This window comes from Artemia sp. Qi Xiang Cuo, chromosome 16 (genome assembly GCF_049724085.1).
Source record: "Artemia sp. Qi Xiang Cuo chromosome 16, ASM4972408v1, whole genome shotgun sequence".
Lineage (NCBI taxonomy): Eukaryota > Metazoa > Arthropoda > Branchiopoda > Anostraca > Artemiidae > Artemia > Artemia sp. Qi Xiang Cuo.
In genome coordinates this window covers 42329698-42356175 of record NC_142809.1, presented here as the reverse complement: position 1 = coordinate 42356175, position 26478 = coordinate 42329698, and the positions used below count along the sequence as shown (strand labels likewise).

Sequence of the window (26478 nt, the reverse complement as noted above, 5' to 3'; positions counted from 1 at the left end):
ATTTCCATATATTGGGGAACCTAGAGGATGCCCAAGCGTGATTATAACAATTTAGCAGTTCTTGTTTGTATGAAGGTGTGAGATTCTTTATCCATGTAGGGTGTATATTGTCATAGCTGCTGCTAGTTTTGGACCTAATATGATGTATTGCATTATTCAATTCCTGGATTGAAAATGGATTAGTTATGTACTCGGATCCTGGGCGTGGTTGGTAACTAGGGTTCATAGGAATTGTGGACAGATTGCTTTGATTGTATGATGTTAGCTTATTAACAAAAAGAGTTGCAAATAGGTTAGCATTTTCAATATCATTGTCATAATGGGTATTATTATGTATAAGCTCATACAGGAGTGGGTTGGGAGAAGTCTTTTTCACACATATGTGGCTTATGACTTTATGTATAATTGGCTCATGCGTTTCTCTGGAGAGATTATTTGCAAAATTATTCCAGTATTTATATTTAGCATCTATTATAGTCCTTTTTAGATTAGATTCTGCTTGTAATTTTTTTAAATATGTAGTAGGTGTTGGTTTTTTTATGAATTCTGTCCTAGCTGCCTTTTTATCTTCCATTTATTTAGGCACTCATTTGTCCACCATGCTTTAGGAATTTGTTTAGGGAATGTTTTCTTAGGTGTTGTCCTGGGGATAGCATGATTAGCTGTATTTATTAGTAAAGATGTCAAGGCTTCAGCATGTGTGTCAACTGTTGTGTTAGAAATGCATGAACTTTGGGTGAAACTTGTAATTTCATCATTTAGCTTATTTTGGAAAATAGACCAATTTGCTTTAGTGTTGATATATTTGGAGGTATGAGATGAAGTTTCAGCAGGTTCATTTAGGGAGCAAACTATAGCAAAGTGGTCTGTACACAGACTATCAATTTTATTTATGTAAATTTTGTTCAAAAAATTTAAAGACACAATTTGTAGGTCAATTGTGGAGAATTTGGCACTTTTGGGGTTAAAATATGTATTTAGGTTTGGAGGGGTAGCAACAGCTAATTCATTATTATTTGAAGTCATATGCTCAATAAATTTACCAGCTTTATTTGCTGGTTTATTCCCCCACAAAAGGCTGTGGGCATTGAAATCACCACAAATAATGATGTTTTTTAACATATTAGAATTATTTATATAATTAAAGAAATCCTTGGCATCTGAAGTTTGGCCATTAGGGTTATAAAAGCTTATTATGTAGGTTTTTAAATTAATCAGCCAAACACTTATACCAATTACATCAATATCATTTGCAAAATCTGGAAAATTGATGCCACAAAATTTTATATTATTATTAACTAATAAATCTACACCACCTCCTTTTCTCTCTGAAGATCTATCCTTTCTCAGGATAGTGTATCCCAGAGACTTAATTTGTTGATTTTGGGTTAAATGAGTTTCCTGGAGGCAAGCAATATTAATCGAATTATTATTCATAAATGATATTGGTTCATTTAGCTTATTTTCTGTGAGTGATCTTATATTCCATTGGAGTATTGATAAATGTTGTGTTGTTGATTTATTCTTCATATGACTGAGTATCAATGTTCAGCTTTGTTAAAAGTAAAGCAAGATCTTTTTTTGCTTGAATGAGCACATCATCTGGGATGTAGATTTTTGCCAATTCTGCAGTAATTTTTGTTTTCTGTAGTTGATGTATGTTCATGGCCTGATCTGCATTACAGTTTAGAATGAATAAGCATATATTTGGGGATTGCATTTGTGGTAGTGCATCCTGTTTGTTGTTTAAGGGATTGATTCCTGGTAGTGTTTCTGGTTTGTTTCTTCTTGGGAGGGAGGGCCAGGCTGGCCTTATCTCACCGGAAAACAAGGCTTGCTGGCTTGGTGATTCCTTCTGATAGGGATTTGAGCTAGGGGGCTTAGAAGATATTGTTTTATATGGGGTGCTTGATGCATTTGGGGCATTTGACTTGGGGGTTTTGGTTGGTTTCATTACAGGCTTTATTTGGTATTGTTGGGCAGCATTTGCTTCCATTGCTGCAAAGGGGTATGGGATGGCCTTCTTTGTTGATATTTGGAGTGTTAGAGCTCTTTTCTTGTATGCAGGGCATAATGATTCATTTGTAGATTCATGAGGGCCTTTGCAATTGATGCATGTAGGCTGGGTGTTTTTGCAAGTTGTCAGCTCTTTAGGATGGAAAGATTTACAATTACTACACTCTTGGAGAATTTCATTGCATTTGTTTGTCGTGTGTCCCAGTTTGAAACACTTCTGACACTGAATAGGCTTAGGTTTGTATTCCTTGTGTGGTTTGATTTGCCCAAATAGGAATAATTTTTCTGGGATATCAATTTTATCCTTTAGTGTGAATAAGAAGGATCTACTAGTTTTTAGGCCAGTAGAGTTAGGTTTTCCAAGTTGGGTAACATCCTCAACTGGGATTGTGTTTCCAGCCCTATCTGAGAGGCATTCTTTTAACTCCTGAGTAGATATCTCTGGGGGAACATTATAAACTACAATTTTTGTTGGTGATTTTTTTGGGTTCCAATTAGATGCAATAATTGGGATATTCAGAAGGGATTTAAGGTTAATTATTGTATCTGCTGATTTCTGATCTTCTACAGCTATAAGCAGAGATCCATCACGGTTAATGTTAAGAGAGAACATTGATTTAAGCAATTTAAAAATTGCAACTCTTATTGCAGTGATCATTTTTATTTCAAAGGGGGTAGTGGGTGTAATTTTAAGGTAAATTCGTAAGTTTTTGGAAGGAGGACCTTGGGCAGGGAGAGGGGAAATGCTTTTAATTGGAGAGATTTTTGTTCCTTTTTTTAGAGCTTCTAGAGAGCTCTTGAAACCCATTATCATCATTTTTGGTTGCATTAGGACCTACAATTATCAATGTCCTATTCTCCGAATTGGAGCTATCATTAGAACTTTCAGATAGTGTGCTTGACCAGCTAGGATGGGTATTTGTTTTGGGATGTGGGGGTACTTTTTTCTTTTGAGGACGTATTAAATATTCCTATTTGAAAAATCTTTAAAAAAAAATAAATAAAAAAAAAAAGAAGGGAAAAAATATTATATAAAAACGTCTGCACTATACTATGGGAGGGATAAACACCACAGTATAGCCCTGAGGATGACTTGAGCAGGATAGGTTTGGCACAACTACTGATTAGAAGCGATAATAATCAAGAAAATATATTTCGATTTTCTTGTACGGTTGCTGTTTGATCATCAGCCCGGAGTAAGATTTTCTTCGATTTTCCTCCAAAAGAGTACCTAAAAAGATAAATATAAATTATTAGTTTTCAACTAATTCACGAATGTCATTCTTAAACAATTTGTAAATTACTTACTCGAAATTGAAGTTTCCTCTTCGATGTTGATCCAAAAGTGTACCTAAAAAGAGAAATATTAAGTATTAGTTTTAAGCTATGTCAGGAATTCCTTTTTCAAATAATTTATAATTTACTTACTTTAAATCGAAGCTTCTTCTTCCGTGTTGGTTCAAAAGAGTACCTGAAAAAGAGAATTATAAAATATTAATCTTAACCTAAGTCACAAATATCATTTTCAAATTATTTATAAATTACTTACTTGGAATTGATGTCTCTTCTTCCATATTGATTCAAAAGATTACCTGAAAAAGAGAAATATAAAATATTAATCTTAAGCCAAGTCACGAACGTCATTTTTAAATAATATATAATTTACTTACTTGAAATCGAAGTTTCTTCTTCCATTTTGATTCAAAAGAGTACCTGAAAAAGAGAAATATAAAATATCAGTCTTAAGCTAACTCACAAATGTCATTCTCAAATTATTTATAAATTACTTACATTGAATTGATGTTTCTTCTTCCATGTTGAATCAAAAGAGTACCGGAAAAAACAAAAATAAAATATTAACATTAAGCTAAGTCACGAATGTTATTTTTAAATAAATTATAAATGACTTACCCGAAATTGAAGCTTCCTCTTCGATGTAAATCCAAAAGTGTACCTAAAAACAGAAATATAAAATATTAGTTTTAAGCTAAGTCAGGAATTTGTTTCTCAAATAATTTATAATTTACTTATTTGAAATCAAAGTCTCTTTTTCCATGTTGATTCAAAAGAGTACGTGAAAAAGAGAAATATAAAATATTAGTCTTAAGCTAACTCACAAATGTAATTTTGATTTTTTTTTATAAATTACGTACATGGAATTGATGTTTCTCCTTCCATGTTGATTCAAAAGAGTACCTAAAAAAAAAATCGAAGTTTCTTCTTCCATGTTGATTCAAAAGATTACCTGAAAAAGAGAAATATAAAATATTAGTCTTAAGCTTACTCACAAATGTAATTTTAAAATTATTTATAAATTACTTACATGGAATTGATGTTTCTTCTTTCACATTGATTCAAAAGAGTACCTGAAAAAGAGAAATATAACATATTAATCTTAAGCTAAGTCACGAATGTCATTTTTAAATAATTTATAAATTACTTACTCGAAGTTGAAGTTTCTTATCTGGTGTTGATCCAAAAGAGTACCTAAAAGAGAAAAATATAAAATATTAGTCATAAGGCAAGTCACAAATGTGATTTTCAAATTATTTATAAATTACTTACATGGAATTGATGTTTCTTCTTCTATGTTGATTCAAAAGAATACCTGAAAAAGACAAAAATTAAATGTTAATCTTAAGCTTAGTCACGAATGTCTTTTTTTAACAATTTATAAATTTCTTACTCGAAATTACTCAAAATTACTTACCTGAAAAAGACAAAAATAAAATATTAATCTAAGCTTATTCACGAATGTCTTTCTTAAACAATTTATAAATTACTTACTCGAAATTGAAGTTTCCTCTTTGATGTTGGTCCAAAAGAGTACCTGAAAAAACGAAATATAAAATATTAGTCTTAAGCTAAGTCATGAATGTCTTCTTTAAACAATTTATAAATCACTTTCTCGAAATTATTTACCTGAAATAGACAAAAATAAAATATGAATCTATGCTTAGTCACGAATGTCTTTTTTAAACAACTTATAAATTACTTACTCGAAATTGAAGTTTCCCCATCGATGTTGATCCAAAAGTGTACCTAAAAAGAGAAATATAAAATAAAAACATAATAAAATATTAACATTAAGCTAAGTCTCGAATGTTATTTTTAAATATTAGTCTTGAGTTAAGTCAGGAATGTCTTTTTCAAATATTTTATAATTTACTTACTTGAAATTGAAGTTTCTTCTTCCATCTTGATTCAAAAGAGTACCTGAAAAAGAGAAATGTATAATATTAGTCTTAAGCTAAGTCACGAATGTCATTTCCAGATAATTTATAAATTACTTACGCGAAATTGAATTTTCTTCTTCGATGTTCAGCCAAAAGAGTATCTAAAACGAAAAATATAAAATATTAGTCTGAAGCTAACTCACGAATTTCATTTTTACATAATTGATATGAAAAAGAGAAATATAAAACATTAGTCTTAAGCTGACTCACAAATGTCATTTTAAAATCATTTATAAATTACTTACATGGAATTGATGTTTCTTCTTCCAATTTGATTCTAAATAGTACCTGAAAAAGAGAAATATAAAATATTAATCTTAAGCTAAGTCACGAGTGTCATTTTTAAATAATTTATAAATTACTTACTCGAAGTTAAAGTTTCTTTTTCGATGTTGATCCAAAAGAGTACCTTAAAAAGAAAAATATAAAATATTAGGCTTAAGCTAAGTCACAAATGTCATTTTCAAATTATTTATAAATTACTTACATTGGAATTGAAATTTTTTCTTCCATGTTGATTCAAAAGAGTACCAGAAAAAGACAAGAATAAAATATTAATCTCAAGCTTAGTCACGAATGTCTTTGTTAAATAATTTATAAATTACTTACTTGAAATTAAAGTTTCCTCATCGATGTTGATCCAAAAAAGTACCAAAATTATAAACATAAAATATTAGACTTAAGCTAAGTCACGAATGTCTTTGTCAAATTATTTATAAATTACATAAAATTAAAGTTTCCTCTTTGATGTTGATCCAAAAGAGTACCCGAAAAAGAAAAATATAAAATATTAGTCTTTAGCTATGTCGGCAATGTCTTTTTTAAATAATTTGTAAATTACTTACTCGAAATCGAAGTTTCCTCTTCGATGGTGATCTAAAAGAGTACCCGACAAAAAGAAATATAAAATATTACTCTTAAGTTAAGTCAGCATTGTCTTTTTTAAATAATTTATAATTTACTTACTTGAAATTGAAGTTTCTTTTTCCATGTTGACTAAGTCACAAATGTCATTTTCAAATTATTTTTTAAATAGTTATATGGAATTGATGTTTCTTCTTCCATGTTGATTCAAAAGAGTACTTGAAAAAGACAAACATAAAATATTAATTTTAAGCTTAGTCACGAATGCCTTTTTAAAACAATTTATAAATTACTTACTCGAAATTGAAGTTTCCTCTTCGATGGTGGTCCAAAAGAGTACCTGAAAAAGAAAAATATAAAATATTAGTCTTAAGTTAAGTCAGCAATGTCTTTCAAATAATTTATAATTTACTTACTTGAAATTGAAATTTTCTCTTCCATGTTGATTCAAAAGATTACCTGAAAAAGAGAAATATAAAATATTAGTCTTTAGCTAAGGCACAAATGTCATTTTCCAATAATTTATAAATTACTTACTCGAAGATTGAAGTTTGTTCTTCCATGTTGATTCAAAAGAATATCTGGAAAAGAGAAATATAAAATATTAGGTTTAAGCTAAGTCACGAATGTCATTTCTAAATTACTTACTCGGAATTGAAGTTTCTTTTTCGATGTTGATCCAAAAGAGTATCTAAAAAGAAAAATATAAAATATTAGTCTTTAGCTATGTCGGCAATGTCTTTTTTAAATAATTTGTAAATTACTTACTCGAAATCGAAGTTTCCTCTTCGATGGTGATCTAAAAGAGTACCCGACAAAAAGAAATATAAAATATTACTCTTAAGTTAAGTCAGCATTGTCTTTTTTAAATAATTTATAATTTACTTACTTGAAATTGAAGTTTCTTTTTCCATGTTGACTAAGTCACAAATGTCATTTTCAAATTATTTTTTAAATAGTTATATGGAATTGATGTTTCTTCTTCCATGTTGATTCAAAAGAGTACTTGAAAAAGACAAACATAAAATATTAATTTTAAGCTTAGTCACGAATGCCTTTTTAAAACAATTTATAAATTACTTACTCGAAATTGAAGTTTCCTCTTCGATGGTGGTCCAAAAGAGTACCTGAAAAAGAAAAATATAAAATATTAGTCTTAAGTTAAGTCAGCAATGTCTTTCAAATAATTTATAATTTACTTACTTGAAATTGAAATTTCCTCTTCCATGTTGATTCAAAAGATTACCTGAAAAAGAGAAATATAAAATATTAGTCTTTAGCTAAGGCACAAATGTCATTTTCCAATAATTTATAAATTACTTACTCGAAGATTGAAGTTTGTTCTTCCATGTTGATTCAAAAGAATATCTGGAAAAGAGAAATATAAAATATTAGGTTTAAGCTAAGTCACGAATGTCATTTCTAAATTACTTACTCGGAATTGAAGTTTCTTTTTCGATGTTGATCCAAAAGAGTATCTAAAAAGAGAAATATAAAATATTAGTCTTAAAGCTAAGTCGGGAATGTCTTTTTCCAAATAATTTATAAATTACTTACTCGAAGATTGAAGTTTGCTTTTCCATATCGATTCAAAAGAATATCTGAAAAAAGAAAAATACAAAATATTAGTCTTAAGCTAAGTCACAAATGCCATTTTTAAATAGTTTATAAATTACTTACTCGAAATTGAAGTTTCTCCTTCAATGTTGATCCAAAAGTGTACCTAAAAAGAGAAATATAAAATATTAATCTTAAGCTAAGTCAAGAATATCTTTTTGAAATAGTTTATAATTTACTTACTTGAAATTGAAGTTTGTTCTTCCATGTTGATTCAAGAGTTCTGAAAAAGAGAAATATAAAATATTGGTCTTAAGCTATGTCACGGATGTCATTTTTAAGTAATTTATAAATTACTTACTCGAAATTAAGTTACGAAATATATTACTTAATCAACCACAATTGTTTTTTTTTCCCAAAAAATTTATAAATAACACTTGATATTGAATTTTCTTCTTCCATGTTGATCCAAGAGAGTAATTAAAAAGAGAAATATCATGTATTAGTCCCAAACTAAAACACAATTGTTATTTTTCTTTAAATGATTTGTGAATTGCTTAGTTGATCTGTCTCATCCTCCATGTTGACGCAAAATAGAACCAAAAAACTTTAATATTAAACCTAAGCTAAACCATTTTTTTTAACAATTTAACAATTACTTACTTGACCTTGAAGTTCCTTATTCCACGTTAACTCAAAACAGAACCTGGGAATTAAAATACCAATAAATAATCTTAGCTAAGGCACAATTGATTTCTTTTATTTTATTTAATATTTAACTTATTTACTTCAAATTTTCTTTTATTCCTGAATACTTAATTAAAACAGAACCCTGACAAATAGAAATATATATATCAGTCATATGTTAAAACATAATATTTCTATATAAATAATTGACAGGTTATTCTTTGCATATTATTCTTAATACAAGTAGAGGCCTGTATTGTTTTATTGGATCTAACAGTTACCTTTCTCAAGCGAAAACCTTGCAAAACTAAAATGACTCACGCATTGCTTCAATATATGTACTTTTCTTTGAATGTGATGTCATCCTCTCTTACGAGTGTATTACGTTGAGATTACATGACGTCATAATTTCTGTTAAAAGTGTTGCTGCAGCTACTTTGTGATACCTTTCTTCGAATATGTCGTTACCTATAGTTCTTCCAAAAAATTAGTAAACTTCTTGGGCATGTCTGATATTAGTCCTAAGCTAAAAAAACTCGAAATTGAAGTTTCTTCTTTCATAATTATTAAAAACAGCATCTGAAGAAGAGAAATAACAAATATTAGTCTTAAAGCTAAATCACGTATGTCATTTCAAATAATTTAAAGATTACTTATTTGAAATTAAAGTTTCTTTATCCATGTTGAATCAAAACAGTACCCGAAAAAGAGAAATATTAAATGATTGTCTTAAGCTAAATCACAAATGTCGTTTTCAAATTAATTATAAATAACTTACTTGAAGTTTTGAAATTGTCTTTTGTTCCTGCATATTGAATTAAAACAGAACCTGACAAAGAAAAATAAAAAAGTATTAGTCATGTGTTAAAATATTTTTTTTTCTGTATAAATAATAGACAGATTATACTTGGCTCGTTATTCTTAAGACATGAATGTGACCATATTGTTTTACTTGGATTTAACAATTACCTCTCTCAACTGGGAACATTACAAAACTAAAATGGCCCACACATTGCTCCTATATATGTACTTTTCTTTGAACGTGAGGTCATCCTCTTTTATGAGTATTATGTTTTGATTACATGACATCATATATTTCTGTAAAAGTGTTGCTGTAATTACTTTGTGATACCTTTTTTTGAATGACTTGACCCAGTCTAAATGCGTGGAAGTTCAGGCTTATTGGAGATAAAAGAAAATTTGTCCCCTTGTTAGGGTGTAACTGTTTGATTTGATTAAAATTGGTTAATTTTTATCTGCATTCTGGTCTGTTTTGGCTAGGAAGCTATGGATGCATTTTTCCAGCAGAGTGAAAAAACGACATTTACGTTTTTTTCGACCGGAAAAACGGTTTCATGATTCTTTTAGTCTTTTGGTTTGAGAAGATCATAAACGTTTGAAGTCCTATAAATCTTTTTGGTCTGGGTGATCGAAATTACTGTCCTGGCCAATTGGATAGAATTTTTTTGGCCTATTTTCAGTTGAGCCAAGTTTGTTCAAATTTTTTTTTGTGCCTTTGGATTGCTTTGACACAGGAACATTAGAGACAAGTTTTAAGCTGTTTGTAAAAAGGGCTTTGGCCCTTTTTATGTCCTATTTTCAAGCAAACCAGAACTTTTTTCAACTTTTTAGGGCATTGGAGTCCCGTTGCTTGAGGGACTTGCGGATTTAAGTTTCAAGCTGTCTGAAGCTGTCTCCTTTTTTGAGCCCCATTTATTGGGGGGGGGAGGATCTTAACCTGAAAATTTTGTTTTCCCCTGGGCCCGGACTTATAGATGTAGATTTCAAGCTGTTCGAAAAAAAAAGTTTTCAGTCTGTCCTTGGGCTCATTTGTGGGAAAGCCAATATATTTTCTTTTCTTTTTTTGCAATGGGATCCCGTGTTCCCGAGGGCTTATGGAGAAAAGAAGAAAAAAAAACACGGGTACTTTTAGGGGTGCCTTTACCCTAAATTTTCTAGGTTGTGGTCTTGTTGACCCATGGACTTATGGTAATACGTTTCAAGCCATTTGGGGGAAATACTTCTTTAGACTCAGATATCCTGGAAGCTATTTTTTCTGCATTGTTCACATTTTTGGGCAAAGCAGTATTTTTTTTCGGTTCCTTCTCACAACAATCCTATCTAACAACAGCTCGAAATCAACAGAGTCAAAAGCTTGCTTAAAATCAATAAAAAATAGTTAAAGGAGTTGAGCCGCTCTCGAATAGATTGTTTAAAACATCAAGAAGATGGTGCGCTGTATGACTAGTAGAATGTGATTTTCGGAATCCAAATTGCGAGTCACATAAAAACCCAAGAGAATTAAGTTAGGAATACAGTTTCTTATGAATAACCTTTTCAAATATTTTTGAAAACAGTTGCAGAATCGATATAGGTCTCCAGTTTGACATTTCTCTTTTGTCGCCACCTTTATGCAAAGGTATAATTTTTGCTTGTTTTAAAGCATCTGGGAACTGGCCTTTTTCCATAGGTAGGTTCACCAAGTATAGAAGATTAGACAAAAGGTAAGCGATGATAACCTTAAATGCCTTAAGGCTAAGACTGTCAATTCCTACTGAATCCGACTTGGTTGTTTTCGGTTCGTCCTCGAGATCAAACCGAATGCACTTTACGAATTTCATGGAACGACCTTCCATATGTTCATCAATAAACAGCTCGCTTTGATAAACAAAACCTTTTTGGCACCCTAACCCTCTTCCCTCTCCTTGCTTTGGCTAAAACTCTTCTTAGCCTAAGGAAGATTTTAAAAGTTTCAAGCCAATCGGGGAGCCAAGTCAACCGTAAAATAAATCTGTAAGGAACAGGTAATTTGCACAATTAAGGGCCCTTAATCCTGGGACTACGTGGATCATCTCGATCCAGGAGTCATACCTAGTAGATATTTCCGCTGTTCTGAAAGTCGTTCCCATGTTAAACTTTTCGTTTGATGACAATGATACCTGTTGGGATAAAAAGGCCTTAGGGGTTTTTTTACCCTCTGATCAGTTTGGTCCTTAAAAAGAACACTAGAACTTCTTAAGAGTTAGAGTCTGGAGTCTCTAATAAGTTCTAAATTTTCTTCTTAAATCTAGAGTATTTTAAGTAAATGCTTGTGTGATGACTTTCAATTGATTTTAGTCAAATTTTATCATTCAGTTTTCTCCCTTACTAATAAGATTTGGTACTCTTAGGTTTTTCAGCTATTTCAAAATGTCTCCTGCTGGACTTGCTTTGGTGGCATTCGTAATTTGGGCCATATGCAAAATATTGAATGTAACCAGTGCTTCAAAACCCGCTCAAATATATGGTGGAGACAAAAAGTTTGTCCAGCATGTCTCAAGTCATGTTCCAGATCTGATCTTACCGTAATTGTGTTCTTTATTATTTTTATTCGTACTTTTGATTTTTTGGCTGACTGCATAATTCTTATGTTGGTATCAACCAAAGCTTTATTAAAGATTTAATCAAAGATAAACTTGGATATTTTAAACAGGATTCTAGATCAAACCCTTTTTCAGATTTCACTTAAAGCATATATCAAGTACGTGCAAACTGACTATCTAATGATCAAAGAAGAATGATTATATTTTCTTTTTTGAAAGAGTCCGTTGATTTTTGGATTAAAATCAAGTTGTTGGACTGTGATGAAAAAGTTGAGCCAATTGGGAAAAAGCCAAAATATATAGTCTAAGTAAGAGGCAAAGCTGGCATAAGCCTTTTTCAAAATTGTATAAAAATAATTCATTTCACTTATTGATAGATAGTCTATCATCCATCCTAGGGCAAAACTAAGGCTGATAGGCACGGAGTAAAGATAATTCAAATAGTCCGTCAGTTCTATGAGCCATTTGAAGGCAATTGGAGACCCCAAATAAAAGGTTTTCTAAAATTTATGACTGACCATGTCCACAGAGCATGCAGGCAATTGGGCAACTGAGATTGTTCAAATCATATTGGCCTTGCCTACTGGTAAAGTCCTCTGGGATTGCAATGGGGGTGACCGAGAGTTTTTGGTTGACTCATGACAAAGAGTGTCCACTGGACTTGTATGTAAAAGGGGGGACTGAATTCGCTTGGACTCACAGACGAACAAGCGACTTAAGCCTAGTAGGGCCCATCTGCCTAGAGTTTCAGGTTGGCTACCGAGTAGAATATTTAGCTATGTGACAGCAAAGATGTCATTTTTATGAGGGTGTATGTGTACCGTGCTAAAAAAAAAAAAAAAAAATGAGAATGTTGTTTTAGGAGCAGAAAAGTCATTATACACCCTGCAGAGATAGGTTTATTTATAGATTTACTATACAGATAGACTATCTGATTTATGGATAGATTTACTTACATGGTTCTTGATAGTCTTTCATCAGCCGTGGTATCGGTAATGTATACTGTTTAAAGCTTAAGCCAAAAAATTGTTATTTAATAATAAAAAAATTATTCAGTGGTCAACAAAAATAATTTGTAGAGTAACTTAACATAATAGAGCTATTGTAGCAGAATATAATTTATATTTTTATATTCCCTTAATGCTTAATCTAAGGTAATAATGAGCAATCAAACTCAGTCACAAAGCCACGGGAATATTTGCATGATTTAGATGATTTAAAATTGAAAATCAAGTATTTTCAGTAGGCATCAAGACATGGCCAATTTTTAGAAAAAAGCTAGGACAGATAGTTCGAGTAATTGAGAGGGAAAAATATCTAAATGGGACGGGTAAACGGTGGTAGCAAGTATGACTATCTAATTGGACAAATGCTTGTGTGATAGGTTCTGGAAAGGCACGCCTGCCTAGAGTCTTAGGCAGGTTGGCCAAGAACTTTAAATTGACATAAGACCTTTAGATTACCTGGAATGAAAGGCAAACAAGGCACGCCTGCCTATGATCTTGGTAAGGTTGACCAAGAATTTAGAATTGACACAGGGCCGTTAATTTGCTTGGACTGACAGGCAAACAAGCGTTTAAAGCCTAATAGTGAGGGGCCCCAACTACCTAAAGTGTCAGGCAGGCAAGTGACCCAATTTATACACTCAGACATTTGCACTAACAAAAACTTAATTCAATATTAGTTGGATCAACAAGTTGCCGGGAATCGCAAGGGAAATAGGCGTCCAAAACCTGAAAGGGATGTCTGCTTAGACTGTTGATTGACCCTAGATAAAAAAAAAACACTCCCCCTTATTTTTTGTGAATTGACCTCACTGCTCGAGATCAATAACAAATAAACCATAATATAAGCTTCAGAAATATAGTCCGTATGGGGAATTTCTGAAGTTAGTCTTCAGTCCTAACACAAGAAGAACAACGTAATTTCTGATATGTCTAGAAAATAATAATAAAATATACATTTGAAAACAGAGAAAAGAGCCACTTTTACCATCATAAGAAAATCTTGTTTTTTTTTTATATGATAGAAGTAAAGTGTGATAAACTCAATTGAATGTGTTCAAAAGATTCCGTGTATTCTGAAGATTTTTAGTATTTGCTATCCACTACACTACTTAACTAGAAAAGTAAGTTTCGATTTAGTTGAAATCAATCACGTCAATTTACGAAAATGTGGAGGGGGTGGGGGCAAAATTTATTGTAAAAAATCTAGGGAAGTTGTTTTTTTAATTTGAGCAATGAAAATACTCGAAAACAGGTATTTTTAAAGCTCTTTGAAGGAGGCAAATTCCCCCCCCCCCCAATTGCCGCTCATGGATGAAATTTTGAAAGTAGCGCCTCAATTCAAAAAGTGTGCAATAGTCGTTGCGTCGTGGAAGATAATCTTAGATACATTTTGAATGACAGCTGATGTTACATATAGGCTATTAATCATTGCTGACATACAACGTGGCGGAGAATACGAACGTTAAATCGCGCGAATTATTGAGAAATAATGTTAAATTGTTTTTATTTGACACATTAAAATAGCTTTTATCATATCAATGATGCTTTTGATGGTCTTGATTCCATCCCTTTTTGCAATTTCTGATATCATTTTTGTGCTGCGTGTATGTCTTAGATCAGCCTTTTATTGCTCTGCTGTGTTCAGCAAAATTTAATTTTTAGTGATAGTACTTATTAGGGAATTCTTGGGGGGGGGGGTTATTTCTTATGTGTATGTTAATGAATATTGAGTTGCCAATACTGAGTTGAGTTGCCAATACTGAGTTGAGTTGCCAATACTGATTTAAGTTGCCAATACTGATGCCAATATTGAGTTGCCAATTCTGATTTTAGCTGAAACTCTTTGTTTCTTATTCTCTAGTCCCAATATTCATGTATAAGGTAAGATAAGATTTTATTGCAAGAGCCCATGAGCCATAGCAACACACAAAATACAACTGTGAACAAAACACGAAGAACAAAATACAACTTTGAAAACTACAAACTAAGAAAAAACACACAATAAGATTAGTTTAACCGACAACAGCCATAATAAAATTCAACTCCTACGAACTTAAAAAAAAATTCCCTCGAACATAATTCCCTATGTTTAACCCCTGTACAAGGAAACTTACACAACTATTTAATAGCAAACGTGTTCCTCTGTGTTTTTCTCTGTTGCTGTTTTTATTTACTCCTCCGTATTTTCTGATATTATTTTCAGTATTTTTGTTTCCTGAATTTGTTCCTTTGCTCTGTCCTTCCTGTGTCGCATCGTTCTCATGCTCCTCTGTTTTTGCTTCACTTATTTCCTGTGTTTGACGTATTTATTGTTAGGCTCTTACTTTTGTTAGGCTTTGAATGTGACAAAATGTCACACCAACAGTTAGCTGTTTTGTTGTGAAAAGTACAGTTTACCACTGATGCGTAGTTCATCCTGTTTCTCTCAGACCTCCGCTCAACAGTCGAGATTTCAGCTTTCGAAAAATAAGCTTTTCAAATATATATATATACGTTTTAAAATTTTTCTGATGAATAAACTCAATACAGTAGGGCGCTGGGTCTGTGTCTTGCTTAGGGTGGGGAATTTTTTAGGCTAATGTTAATTAGAAAAAAACATACAGATACAGCAACTATAGTTACTTATTATTGCTTGATTTAGTTCTATTCTTTATTTTTTTTTATAGTTTAAAGATGTTTAATGATTGGTTTTATTTCTAAAATTGTCGTAAATTTGATGATTTTGATTTTTGTTTAAGTTAGTATAAATTAAAAATTTACACGTTTTTTTTTCTTTAGGTATGTTCCTACTCGGCTGTGGGGCTTTAGTGGCCACATTCAGTCTGTTTTATACAGTTTGATTGGACATATTAAGTGTCCTTGGCCTACTGGTAATAGGGTTATCTTGAACCTGTCTGATGGCGCAACTTTAACGTATGACCTCTTTGTACCGCTGGATCTCCATCCTCAAGGTTTGTTCTTACGAGTTTTTATTTATTTTCTTTCGCTATGTACCATTAGAATTGTGAGTTCTGTCATTACTATGATTAGTTATTGCCCGAAAGATGTATAAAAACTCTAGCATATACTGTAGAAAGAAAGAATGAAAGTCGAAAGAAGGAAACAGTAAAAGAAATAATGAAAATAACGGTCCCAGGCTTAAATACCAAATTAAAAGGAAACGAAGGAGAAAATTAACTTTTTTTTGAAAAGAATAAGTGAGGTGAAATGAAATAAGAAATAAACAAAAAATTGCAGAAGAAAAGAAAATGAAGAGAGAAAACCATAAAAGAAGTAAAAAAGCAAAAGTTTCAACCTTAAACAGCAAACTGAAAAAAAGATAGAAAAAACTAGCTATGATTAATGAGGAAAAATAAAATATAGGCTCTTCTGGACCAGTCAATGGGGGGGGGGGGTGCTGCTTGTCTCCAAAGATTTCTTTACCCCTCTGGATTTTTTAACATGCTAATACTATATACTTTTATAGTAAGTTTTAATACTATAATTTCATATTAACACCATTTATAACATAACATTGCATTATTAGAATCAACAGTAAAAGGGAGAATAGGTGTATTCAATTAATTTGGTGCTTCGGACAGTACCTCTTGTCCAGTGGCGTAGGTTCGTCAAAATCCTGGGGGGGGGGGGTAAATTTTGAGCCAATTTTCCCAAATCAAGTGAAAATGACAGTGAAAACTAAAAACTAATATATATAGTACCATAAAGGTAAATATGCGCTAAAGAGCTTGAATTATGCTGGCTCTGATAAGATGTTTTATCAAGATTTTTTAGACACTAAATTTAAGCTGGAGGGGGGGGTAAACGGGGGTTTGGGGGCCGAGGTACGTTAGAGGTAGTTGCCCCCTGCCTCATGGCAAATTACGCCCCTGCTCTTGTCCTTCCGTATACCAGGCTGTTAATTTTTAAATCCCCTAGTGAAAAAACATTCATTTTCCTTTTACCTGGTAAGAAAGATAGAATTTTCAAATATATTGAATACATGTTGAATTCTGCTACTGGCAGCTTTGGAACTTTTTCCATACCTGTTCCCCGATATATCTTTCTTGAATTTTCACTGAATCTAAGTCTTACTGTCTTTATGACAAATAAAACTATGTTTTTGAGTGCCAGCAACTAGTACTTTACCCTATTCAAAACACCTTGTATGTTGGCGATTAAAGTCCTTATTATCTGGGAAAATAATTGAAGGAAACACTGAAAACACAAAACAGAGAGTTTACAGATAGTAAATAGAAAATATTATAGACGAACTCCAGAATTGAATCAACCCCGGTAAGCCAAAATAAATAGCCTTAAATCTGGTAAATATTACTAGTTAGATAATAGAATGTCGGAGAACGATTTGTTGTAAAGGAATTACGAGCTACTTCCGCTTATCAGTAGGAAGAATAGTAAATGAATGTGAAAGATTTGGAGGGAATTCCATCGATTAGGCTGATTTAAAAGATTTGTCCACGCTTCAGCGTTTATACGTATGTTATAGGCTCATTTATTATGTTACTTTATGATATACATTTATAAGAACCATGGTAAAATGATGAGAGGAAAAAATCAGTTTTGTCGCTTAGAAAAAAACAACTAACACCATCAAGAATTTATCAGCTTTAATGAATTTTGAAATATTCACGTACTCGCCAATGAACGGAAATTTTTTTTAAAAATCGATATTTTTTTTTATTTTCTCCATAATATCCTAATTTGATGGTTTTAACCAGCTTGTCAAGGCGGTTTTATAAATATCAGCACAAACCATTTTTCCCTTTTCTTTCACAATGCACATCTTTTGTCATCACATCCTTACGCATCTTTCTATCTGCTACCACGGTATAGATAATATAACACTTCAGCAGATTTACATCAAACCTAATCAAGCTGTTGATGGTAATGAAGGGTAGGTGAGGAGTCACCTTTGTCAATAAAAACTATCAGCAACTAACCTCCCTCTCACGCCAACCATTTCCCCAAACACATCCAATCAAAATTATGAGATAGCCATATTGTTCAACGTAGTTAAAAGTTCTGGAAATTATGTCATTTGAGGATGACGAACCCCCCACACCCCTTAGGGCAAGGGTTGTAAGTTGTGCCCTAGGGACATATAAGGTTTTTCTAGATAGCGTTGTCGCAGAAGCTTCGAAATGGGCTCATTCAATTGGAAATTGAATGGGCTAGTGCCCTTTTTAATAGTTGAAAGTGATTGGAGGGCAACTAGCCCCAAACACATCTAATACAAATTTTGAGATAGCCATTTTATTCAACTTAGTTCAACTACTCTGGAAATTAGGTCTTTGAGGATAACACCCCCCCCCACAGCCCTAAGGACAAGGTCTGCATGTTATGCCCTGGGGGTATATAAGGTTTTTATAGAAAGGGTTGTTGTAGAAACTTCAAAAAGGGCTTACTCGCTTGGAAATTGAAAGGGCTAGTGTCCTTTTTAATAGTGGAAAGTGATTGGAGGGCAACTAACGCCCCTCTCACGCCCATCATTTCTCCAAACATCCAATCAAAATTTCGAGATAGTCATTTTTTTCAACTTAGTTGAAAGTCCTGGAAATTAGGTCTTTGAGGATGACAACGTCGAAGAAATAGGAAGTTTGGGGTCCACCACCTAACTTCCCTTTTATTTGAAGCAATATATCCAAACTAGCCGTGCAATACGCATGCTTGGTGAATGGCAGCTCCCCTCTTATTATAAAAGCTTTATAAGTATCAAATAAAATATATATTTGCCTGTACAGAGGCTTTTAAATATTTTAAGGTGACTTAAAACATTTTAAATGTTTGGTATCAGCATAAAAACTAGATTTTCTTATGTATGTATTGTTGCCAAACATCGGGTTTAGAGTTTTGGTTCCTATTGGAAACGGGCCGCTCTTTCCTTGCAGTTTGTTGCCGCGAAAGTGCGCGTGATAATGTTTTGATTCGTATTTATCCAAACTTTCCAAGCCAACAGTGGCTGAATGAACATTTTTCGTTATCAATTGTAGATTAGTTCTGCTCTGTGATGGATAATTAACATTCGCAACGCTGACATACTCTCAACGAAGCTTTTTTGTTTAATATAATGTTTGCTTCAAACTTTCTATCCAAACTATTAACGACCAGTCCCAGTACAAAGCCACTCAAGGTCAACATAGAACAAAGCTGTTTCAAGTTTCTTAGCTATATTTAACTCGAGGGAAAGTAAGCACTGCTTCTATTGCTTCCAGGCACGGCTTCGCCTAATGCGCTACCACAAGATCAAAAATTGAGGAGCATTAAAAAAAACAAAAAAATGTTTAGTGTAGAAGAAGTAGGTTTACACTAATATGTTGTATTATATATGATTATATACTATATAAACATATTATATATGAAAATTATACATAATGTTATACATTAAATATGTATTGTATTATTTATACCAATATGTTATATTTTAACCAATTTGTTGTATTAATAATTATGGTGATTAAAAATAGATGACCGGAATTTTTTTCGAGAGAGATTTGGTAGAGTCAGTAATTTAGTTTCAAATGTTACGTGGTGTAGAACCTGGAAATTCTAGAGCAGCTTATCCCTTTTGGACTATCTGCAATAACAACAAAATTTTTAATTCATTTTTATCAGTATGACTTCATTAAATGTTCTTTTGTGCACCCCTTTGACTTAATCTAATTTCATTAGTTTTTGGCCAAATACTTCAGGATTTTCATGTATCCCAATGCGTTTTTTTCACATGGTCCACCATTTTTTTTTTCACAACAACGGCAGAACTGTTTTTTGCGCAAACTTTTGAAAAGCTCGACATGTTGGAAATGAATAAAAAATTGAGCTTTAAAACCAAATAAACCAAGTCGTTTTGCACAGTGCTTTCATAGCAACATTAAATGGAGTTGGATTGATAATATAATGTAAGATTTCCCTTCTTATTCTGGAGGAGAATCATGCAGTTATACCGGAAAGATCCTGTAAAATTTGTTAGAGCTGATTTATACACGTCTTGAAAGTATAAAAAGTCGTGGGGTTCTGAATTTTAAAAATAAAGCTTCATGGTAAAGTACCTTCAATATTGTTTCACAAAAATGCTGTAATGCTTACTAACAGCTCACCACACTACCAAGTCGCCTGAGGCCAACACACCTGCCCACGCTCTTCCTCCATCCTAATCTATTCTAAGCCTCTCTCTTTACACCCTCCTAGGAAGTTCCCATTTGCCTTAAATCTTTCTTTACGACATCCTCCCAACCCAACCGCGGACGACCTGCTTTCCGTTTAGCCCTAGACGGTTGGCCGAATTGTACAATCTTCGGCAATCCGTCATCCTTCATCCGCAGAACGTGCCCTAGACATCTCAACCTTTCTTTGATTATAGCCCTAGAAAGAGGAATTGAACCACACTTTTCGTACCGGCCTACTGTCTGAAATACGGTCAGTCAGTCGTGTACCAAGAACGTGGTACACGTGGGCAATTTCTCTGGAAACATCTAGCAAGTCTTCATTCGTTTTTTGGAGCGCCCATGCTTCCGAGCCATATTTGACCACTGTCATCACTGTAGCTTCCAGTATTCTAGTCTTAGTTCGTCGATATTAATGGTATAGAAAAATTAAAGAATTGAGAAATGTATTTAAAGCAAAAGGGCTATAACGCAAATAAAACAAAAATTAAATGTGCTCAAAGACAAAATAAAGCACCAAAAGGTTCTTTTCTCTTAAAAATAAAGGTCTGTTGACGATTACTCCTTTCTGTTTAATTATGTGTGGATTTGTGTGATTCAAAATGGAAGCAGGTTTCTACCCTTTCATAAATTTCCGCTTAAAATCCAGAACTGTCATCGATTAAAATCGATGACAGGGGCATCGAAAATGGGTCAAATTGGCATTACGATCAGTACACATAAAAGATGTTTGTGTACGTTATCACATTCTGCAAAAATGCCCCTGCTGCTAATAAACCTTATAAATTTTAAAGTGAAGTCCTTTGATATTGCCAAAAGACCTAGAAGGAAGAAATACGAATTATTTTTTGCGAAAAATTAAATTAGCTCATATCGAAAGACGCAATTGTAAGAGAATAGTACAATATAGCTATAGTCTATCAGGTGTTCCTAGTTGGAGAAAGATTTGAAATATAGGGTTTGACCAGTTCTTATCTTGGTAAAGAACAAAAATATTGTTCTTTGACAGAATTTTCGGTGATGGCATGAATTAATTTGTAGGTTTTTCCTTTGAACTTTATGAAAGTAATTTGTGACGTTAGGCACATATGTAGGATTGAATGAAAGTTAGCTCAGAAATATAAAATCATGATTCCTTCTTTAAAAAAATTGAACTAAGTTTGGTCTGGTAGATATGTGTCCGCATAAAAGAAGTCTACATAATTGTAGCCTATTGTAGTCAGGGCCGGATAAAGGGCAATTGGAGTTATTGAGCCCGATCGGACCCCGCATTTGAAAGGGCCCCGCATTTGAAGGGCCCCGCGTTACCATCAAAATGAACAAAAAAAAAAATCGATATTGAAAGCAGATTGCTTTTAACAATAACGGATAATAATGACAAAAAAATATTAGTTGACAAAATGGAAGCTTTGCAATATATTTTTCCTTCAGAATTTTTCGAAAATTGGTTAAAATGTTCAACTTGTTATCAGATAATGTAGAGCAATAGCATTTCCAAACTTGTTTATTGCTCTCAGAATATTCTTAATAGTTCCAGTAAGCGTTGCTTCTGGAGAGATGTCATTTTCCAGGTTAAAACTAATAAAAAACTAACTGAGATCGACAATGAATCAGGATAGATTAAGTGCTACTAACAACTCACCACAGCATCACAACAGAAGTGACATAATATGTTCACCATAATCTAGAAACCCTAAATCCTATTGATAAAATTACCAAGCAGAAAGTTTGGCCGAGCTTTTTTTTTTTATTTCGACAAAATTTTGATTTTTTTTAAAGAATTCCATTTTTATATTCGTCATTCCTCTTCATTGTTTTGTTTCTAGAATCGTTAAAAATTCTGAATGTTAGAGCCCATCAGAGCTGGTGGATAGACTCGCTCGATAGTGGTGGATAAACTCTAAAGAGATTTTCGGGTCGGAAATTCTTACTGAAATTTATTAAGTGATGCATCGTATATGGATTAATTGGCCTATGTTAATTAATTTACAGTGCACACAATTAATGAAGATACTCTTAGTCGTGCCATCTATAGACTCATTGCCCATGGCCTGTGATGGGGAGGCAAGATGCACATACTATTTAAACACTAACTCATAAACAAGAAAAGAAAAAAAGAAAGAGTTTTCTAATCTAGATTTCTTGTCTAACCCTTCAGTCCCTTTTTTTAGGACTAATGTTGTTTTCTCGTATGCAACTTTTTCCTTTGAATACCTATCTGAAAAAAAAGTAGTAGCTATACATTCTTACCAGCTTATAAACAGGAAGCAGGGAAGGGGGAGAGAGAGCCAGAATCTACAAAAATTCGTTTCGCATTTCTTTTTTTCCCGAGAAGAATGATCACAGATGCGCGTTTATTTGTTTATTTTTATTCCCTAGGGTTTATCGTATCAAACCGATGGTCCTAGGCGGGATTTGTTCTTAAACATGCACGTAGTCCATACGAAAGAAACGGTTGATATAGACGGTTGAGTCATTTGAGGCTTGATGAAATTGAATATAATGGTGTGGAATTATGCCTCAGCTATTATGATGGAGGGTCAGTCGATGTTTTTTGGGTAAAAGGAAGTGTGCCTGAAGACTAAAAAAGCAGATTTTCGTCCGAAATCTTTTAAACTGTTCATACGTCATCAGATAAAAGCAAAAGAAGGTTTGGGGGGGGGGGGTTAACCACCATCATTCCTGAATTTGGACTAAGTGTTCAAAATGGAGGCTATGTGGCGATAGGTCTCTTGTTGCCGAAACAAATTTTTTATGTCAAACAGTTCGCGGTAACTAATCAAACAGTTCGTGATAACGAACTGAAAGTATGGAGCGACCCGGCTCAATGGTAAGCGAAACTCTAAAAAACGGAATTTCGATACCAATAGATACATCAAAAGAATCAGATTTTAATGCGGATTTCAAATATATAAGTGTAATTAACTTTAATCTTACTCGTTCAAAGTTAAATGCCTAGCAAAATTTACCTGATTTTTGAAAAAATGGTGAAAGACCCTCTAAAAGTTATAGACACTGAGTGAAAATCACACCATCAGATCCAGCCTATAAGAGAGCCCTACAATACAGTTTTCAAGCTCCTATCTACAAAAATGTAGAATGGTGCATTTTTTGTCATAAGAAAGATCACGGATGCGTGTTTATTTGTTTTTTTGTTTTTTTTTCTTTTTCCCAGAGGTGAACGTATCCACCTATTGGTTCTAAAATATCGTGGGAGGGCTCACTGGAATGGAAATTAAAAGTTCTAGTGCTCTTTTTAGGTGACCAAAAAAAAATGGAGGGCAACTAGGCCCCCTCCCACGCTCATTTGTTTCCCAAAGTCACCCGATCAAAATTTTGAGATTACCATTTTGTTCAGCATGGTAAAAAATATTATAACTATGTCTTTTAGGATGACTTAATCCCTCGAAGCCCCCAGGAGGAGGGCCCCAGGATCTAGTATTGGTTATTTGGACCCGGCTCAATGGTAACCGAAACTCTAGAAAACGGTATTTTGATACAAATAAATACATCAAAAGAATTGGATGTTAATGCTGATTTCAAATATATAAGTTTCATTAAGTTTAATCCTACCCATCAAAAGTTAAGCGCCTGAGGAAATTTGGCTGATTTTCGAAAAAAGGGGGAAAGACCCCCTAAAAGTTATAGAACCTTAATGAAAATCACACCATCATATTCCGCGTTTCAGAGAACCCTACTGTAAAGGTTTCAAGCTCCTATCTACAAAAATGTGGAATTTTGCATTTTTTGCCAGAAGAAAGATTACAGTTGCGTGTTTATTTATTTTATTTATTTTTTCCCCAGGGGTGATCGTATCGACCCAGTGGTCCTAGAATATCGTGGGAGGGCTCATTGGAATGGAAATTAAAAATTCTAGTGCCCTTTTTAATTGACCAAAAAAAAAAAATGGAGGGCAACTAGGCCACCTCCCACGCTCATTGTTTTCCCAAAGTCACCTGATCAAAATTTGTAGATAGCCACTTTGTTCAGCATGTTCGAAAATATTATAAGTATGTCTTTTAGGATGACTTAATCCCCCGAAGCTCCCGGGAGGAGGGCTGAAAGTTATGAACTTTACCCAATGTTAACATATAGTATTGGTTATTGGGAAGTATACAGTACAGACGTTTTCAGGGGAGATTTTTCCTGGTAGTGAGAGGGGGGGGTCGGGCAGGGACGTACGCAGGGAGGGGGGCCTCCGGGACCGCCCCCCCCCCCCCGAAATCTCACGATTTTTTCATTTCCCCATAATTTTCTGATTTTTCTCACAGAATAATGGGTTTGAAAGATTTGCCCCCCCCCCCCCGAAACAAAATCCTGCGTACATGCCTGGGGTTGGGGGGTATGGTGGGGGAAATTTCCAAGAAGGTAGTTTTCATGGGGGGAGGGACATTGCTATGAAGGGGACGCCGGACTTCCCAGCATTATTTAAAAAAAGATCAGAAATTAAATATAAAAAAACAAGTTTTTCAACTGCAACAGCAGCAACATCAAAACTTTAAACAAACAGAAAATATTACATATATGATTGGGCTCACCCCCTAGTCAATACCTCACTCTTTAAGCCAGAGATTGTTTAGTACTTTCATAAGAGCTATTTATTCTAATTAACGGCCTTTGTGATTAAGCGGTCATTTTTAAAGAATTAGATCAAAATTCGAACTTTCGCTTAAAGAGCAAGGATCTGACTAGGGGGTAAACCCCCTACTATACGTATTAAAAATATATGAATATACAAGTTCGTTACGTAAGTTAATTCGTAAGTTACGCATATTTATTAATGATAAAAACGTTCGTAAATAAAATTAAACAAGTTTTGAGAAAGACATTTAACCAAATAAAAGTAAATTAATATGAAAATTTTGTTTTAATTATTCGTGTATTGTGAGCCAAGATCAAAACCTGCATTAATTCAAAAACGTTCAAAGAATAAATTAAAAAAAACAAGTTTTTTAACTGAATATAATGAGCAACATCAAATATTAAAATGAACAAACATTATTCTGTGTATTTAAGGGGCTGTCCCATCCTCAACGCCTTGCTTTTTACACTAAAGTTTTTATTGTTTTAAAAAATAGAGTAGTGAGAAAGAGTCAAACTTTAGGATAAAGAGCGAAGTGCTGAGGAGAGGATAGCCCCTTTAAAAAACGGAATAGGTTAAGTTCGTTTTCTTTTTAAATGCCGGTCCTTATTTTTAGTTAAAAAAACTTGTTTTTTTTATTTAATTGTAAGGAGCGAATCGGGCCAATAGTATCCGAGACTATAAAGAGAGAGAGAGACCGAGGGAAGCTGTTTCTTATCTTGTGCTTCAGTCCTCTTTTTTAGGACTAATGTTAGTTTTGTAATTTTAGGTGACATAACACTGGCTGTATGTCCTGGAATATGTAATTCCAGTGAAAGTGTCTATATACGTACATTTGTTCACTTTGCACAAAGAAAGGGCTATCGTTGTACTGTTTTAAATCATGTTGGAGCTCTTAAAGACGTAAAAGTTACTTCCCCAAGGATTTTCGCTTATGGTAAGTCTTCTGAATTAGTTATTTTTCTTCTGGTGATATGAAAAAGGGTTTAAGGTTGTTGATGTAAGTACTATTAACCTGTAAATTTTAGCATTTCTTATGCTCAAAAATATAACCGTCAAGGCCGTTTCCAGGGGACCGGGTTTGAACTCGCTCACCCCAAAATTTTGTCTGACCTGTAAGAAATTAACAAAAATGAATATAAACACATTTCTGATGCGTTTTGTAAAAATTTAGTTTTTTAAAACACCCCTCCCCCAATAATTAATGGTTATGCTCTGGTGACTGCTTTAGTTTTTTCATTCTTTTTTCCCTCTCTTTTGTTCTTCCATCTCCTATTTCTTCCAAATTAAAAATTTAGATTAAATCTTCTTTTTTCCGGGGGGGGGGGGGGGGGGCTATAAACTAAGTTTATAGTCCATAGTTTAAAAACTAATCCGCATTAAGAACACCTTCTTCTTTACTGTCTGTTTTCAAACATTTCTAAAGTTTTACACTTACTTTTAAAAATACCCTGAAAATTAAGTAGCCATAGTTATACTTGAAAATTCCAATGTAATTTATTCTTTTGTAAAGTTGATTCCATGAAAGTTGGTTTAAAATTTACTTCACTTCATCTAAATAAACCTTTATAATTATTATTCGAAGATTTCAATATGTTTTATTATTCGGTTTTGTAAATAAGGGATTTCTTCAATATAGGAAAAGATCATTCTTAATAGCTGCGTTTTTTTTTCGAAGTTACGTGTTTCATGGTTCATGTTCCAAGTTTCATGTTCTAGCCCAAAAACGCAGTTTTTGTCACTTTCGTGTTCTCTGTCCATGTTCCTGGTTGAACGTCTAAAAACGCATTTTAGGAAAAGTGGCAAAATATTCAAAACTGTGGAAACATGTGGAAAAATTCTGAGCTTTTTACTTGCCTGTTTTCTTGTACACATATGTTTCACCTTGGCCTCTATTCAAAAACGCATATTCAGCAGGATCTATGTCCATTTTCTTCCCTTCCATCTTATCCTTTCTTTTGTCATCTACAGATAACTTTTTCTATCTCGATAGGGACCAATCGAACA

At 33.2% G+C, this 26478-nt stretch overlaps 1 protein-coding gene across 2 annotated transcripts in view; it reads left to right on the top strand.

Annotated features, from left to right (window-relative positions):
- The window catches only part of Hydr2 (abhydrolase domain-containing protein 2), a 62390-nt gene that overhangs the window by 13314 nt on the left and 22598 nt on the right, over positions 1 to 26478 (top strand). For both annotated transcript variants that reach the window (XM_089102083.1, XM_089102084.1), the window contains 3 exons: positions 11531 to 11704; positions 15508 to 15680; positions 25241 to 25408. In XM_089102083.1, the coding sequence (XP_088958209.1) occupies positions 11550 to 11704; positions 15508 to 15680; positions 25241 to 25408 (496 nt within the window). In that variant the 5' untranslated portion in view covers positions 11531 to 11549. The remainder of the gene's footprint in view (positions 1 to 11530; positions 11705 to 15507; positions 15681 to 25240; positions 25409 to 26478) is intronic.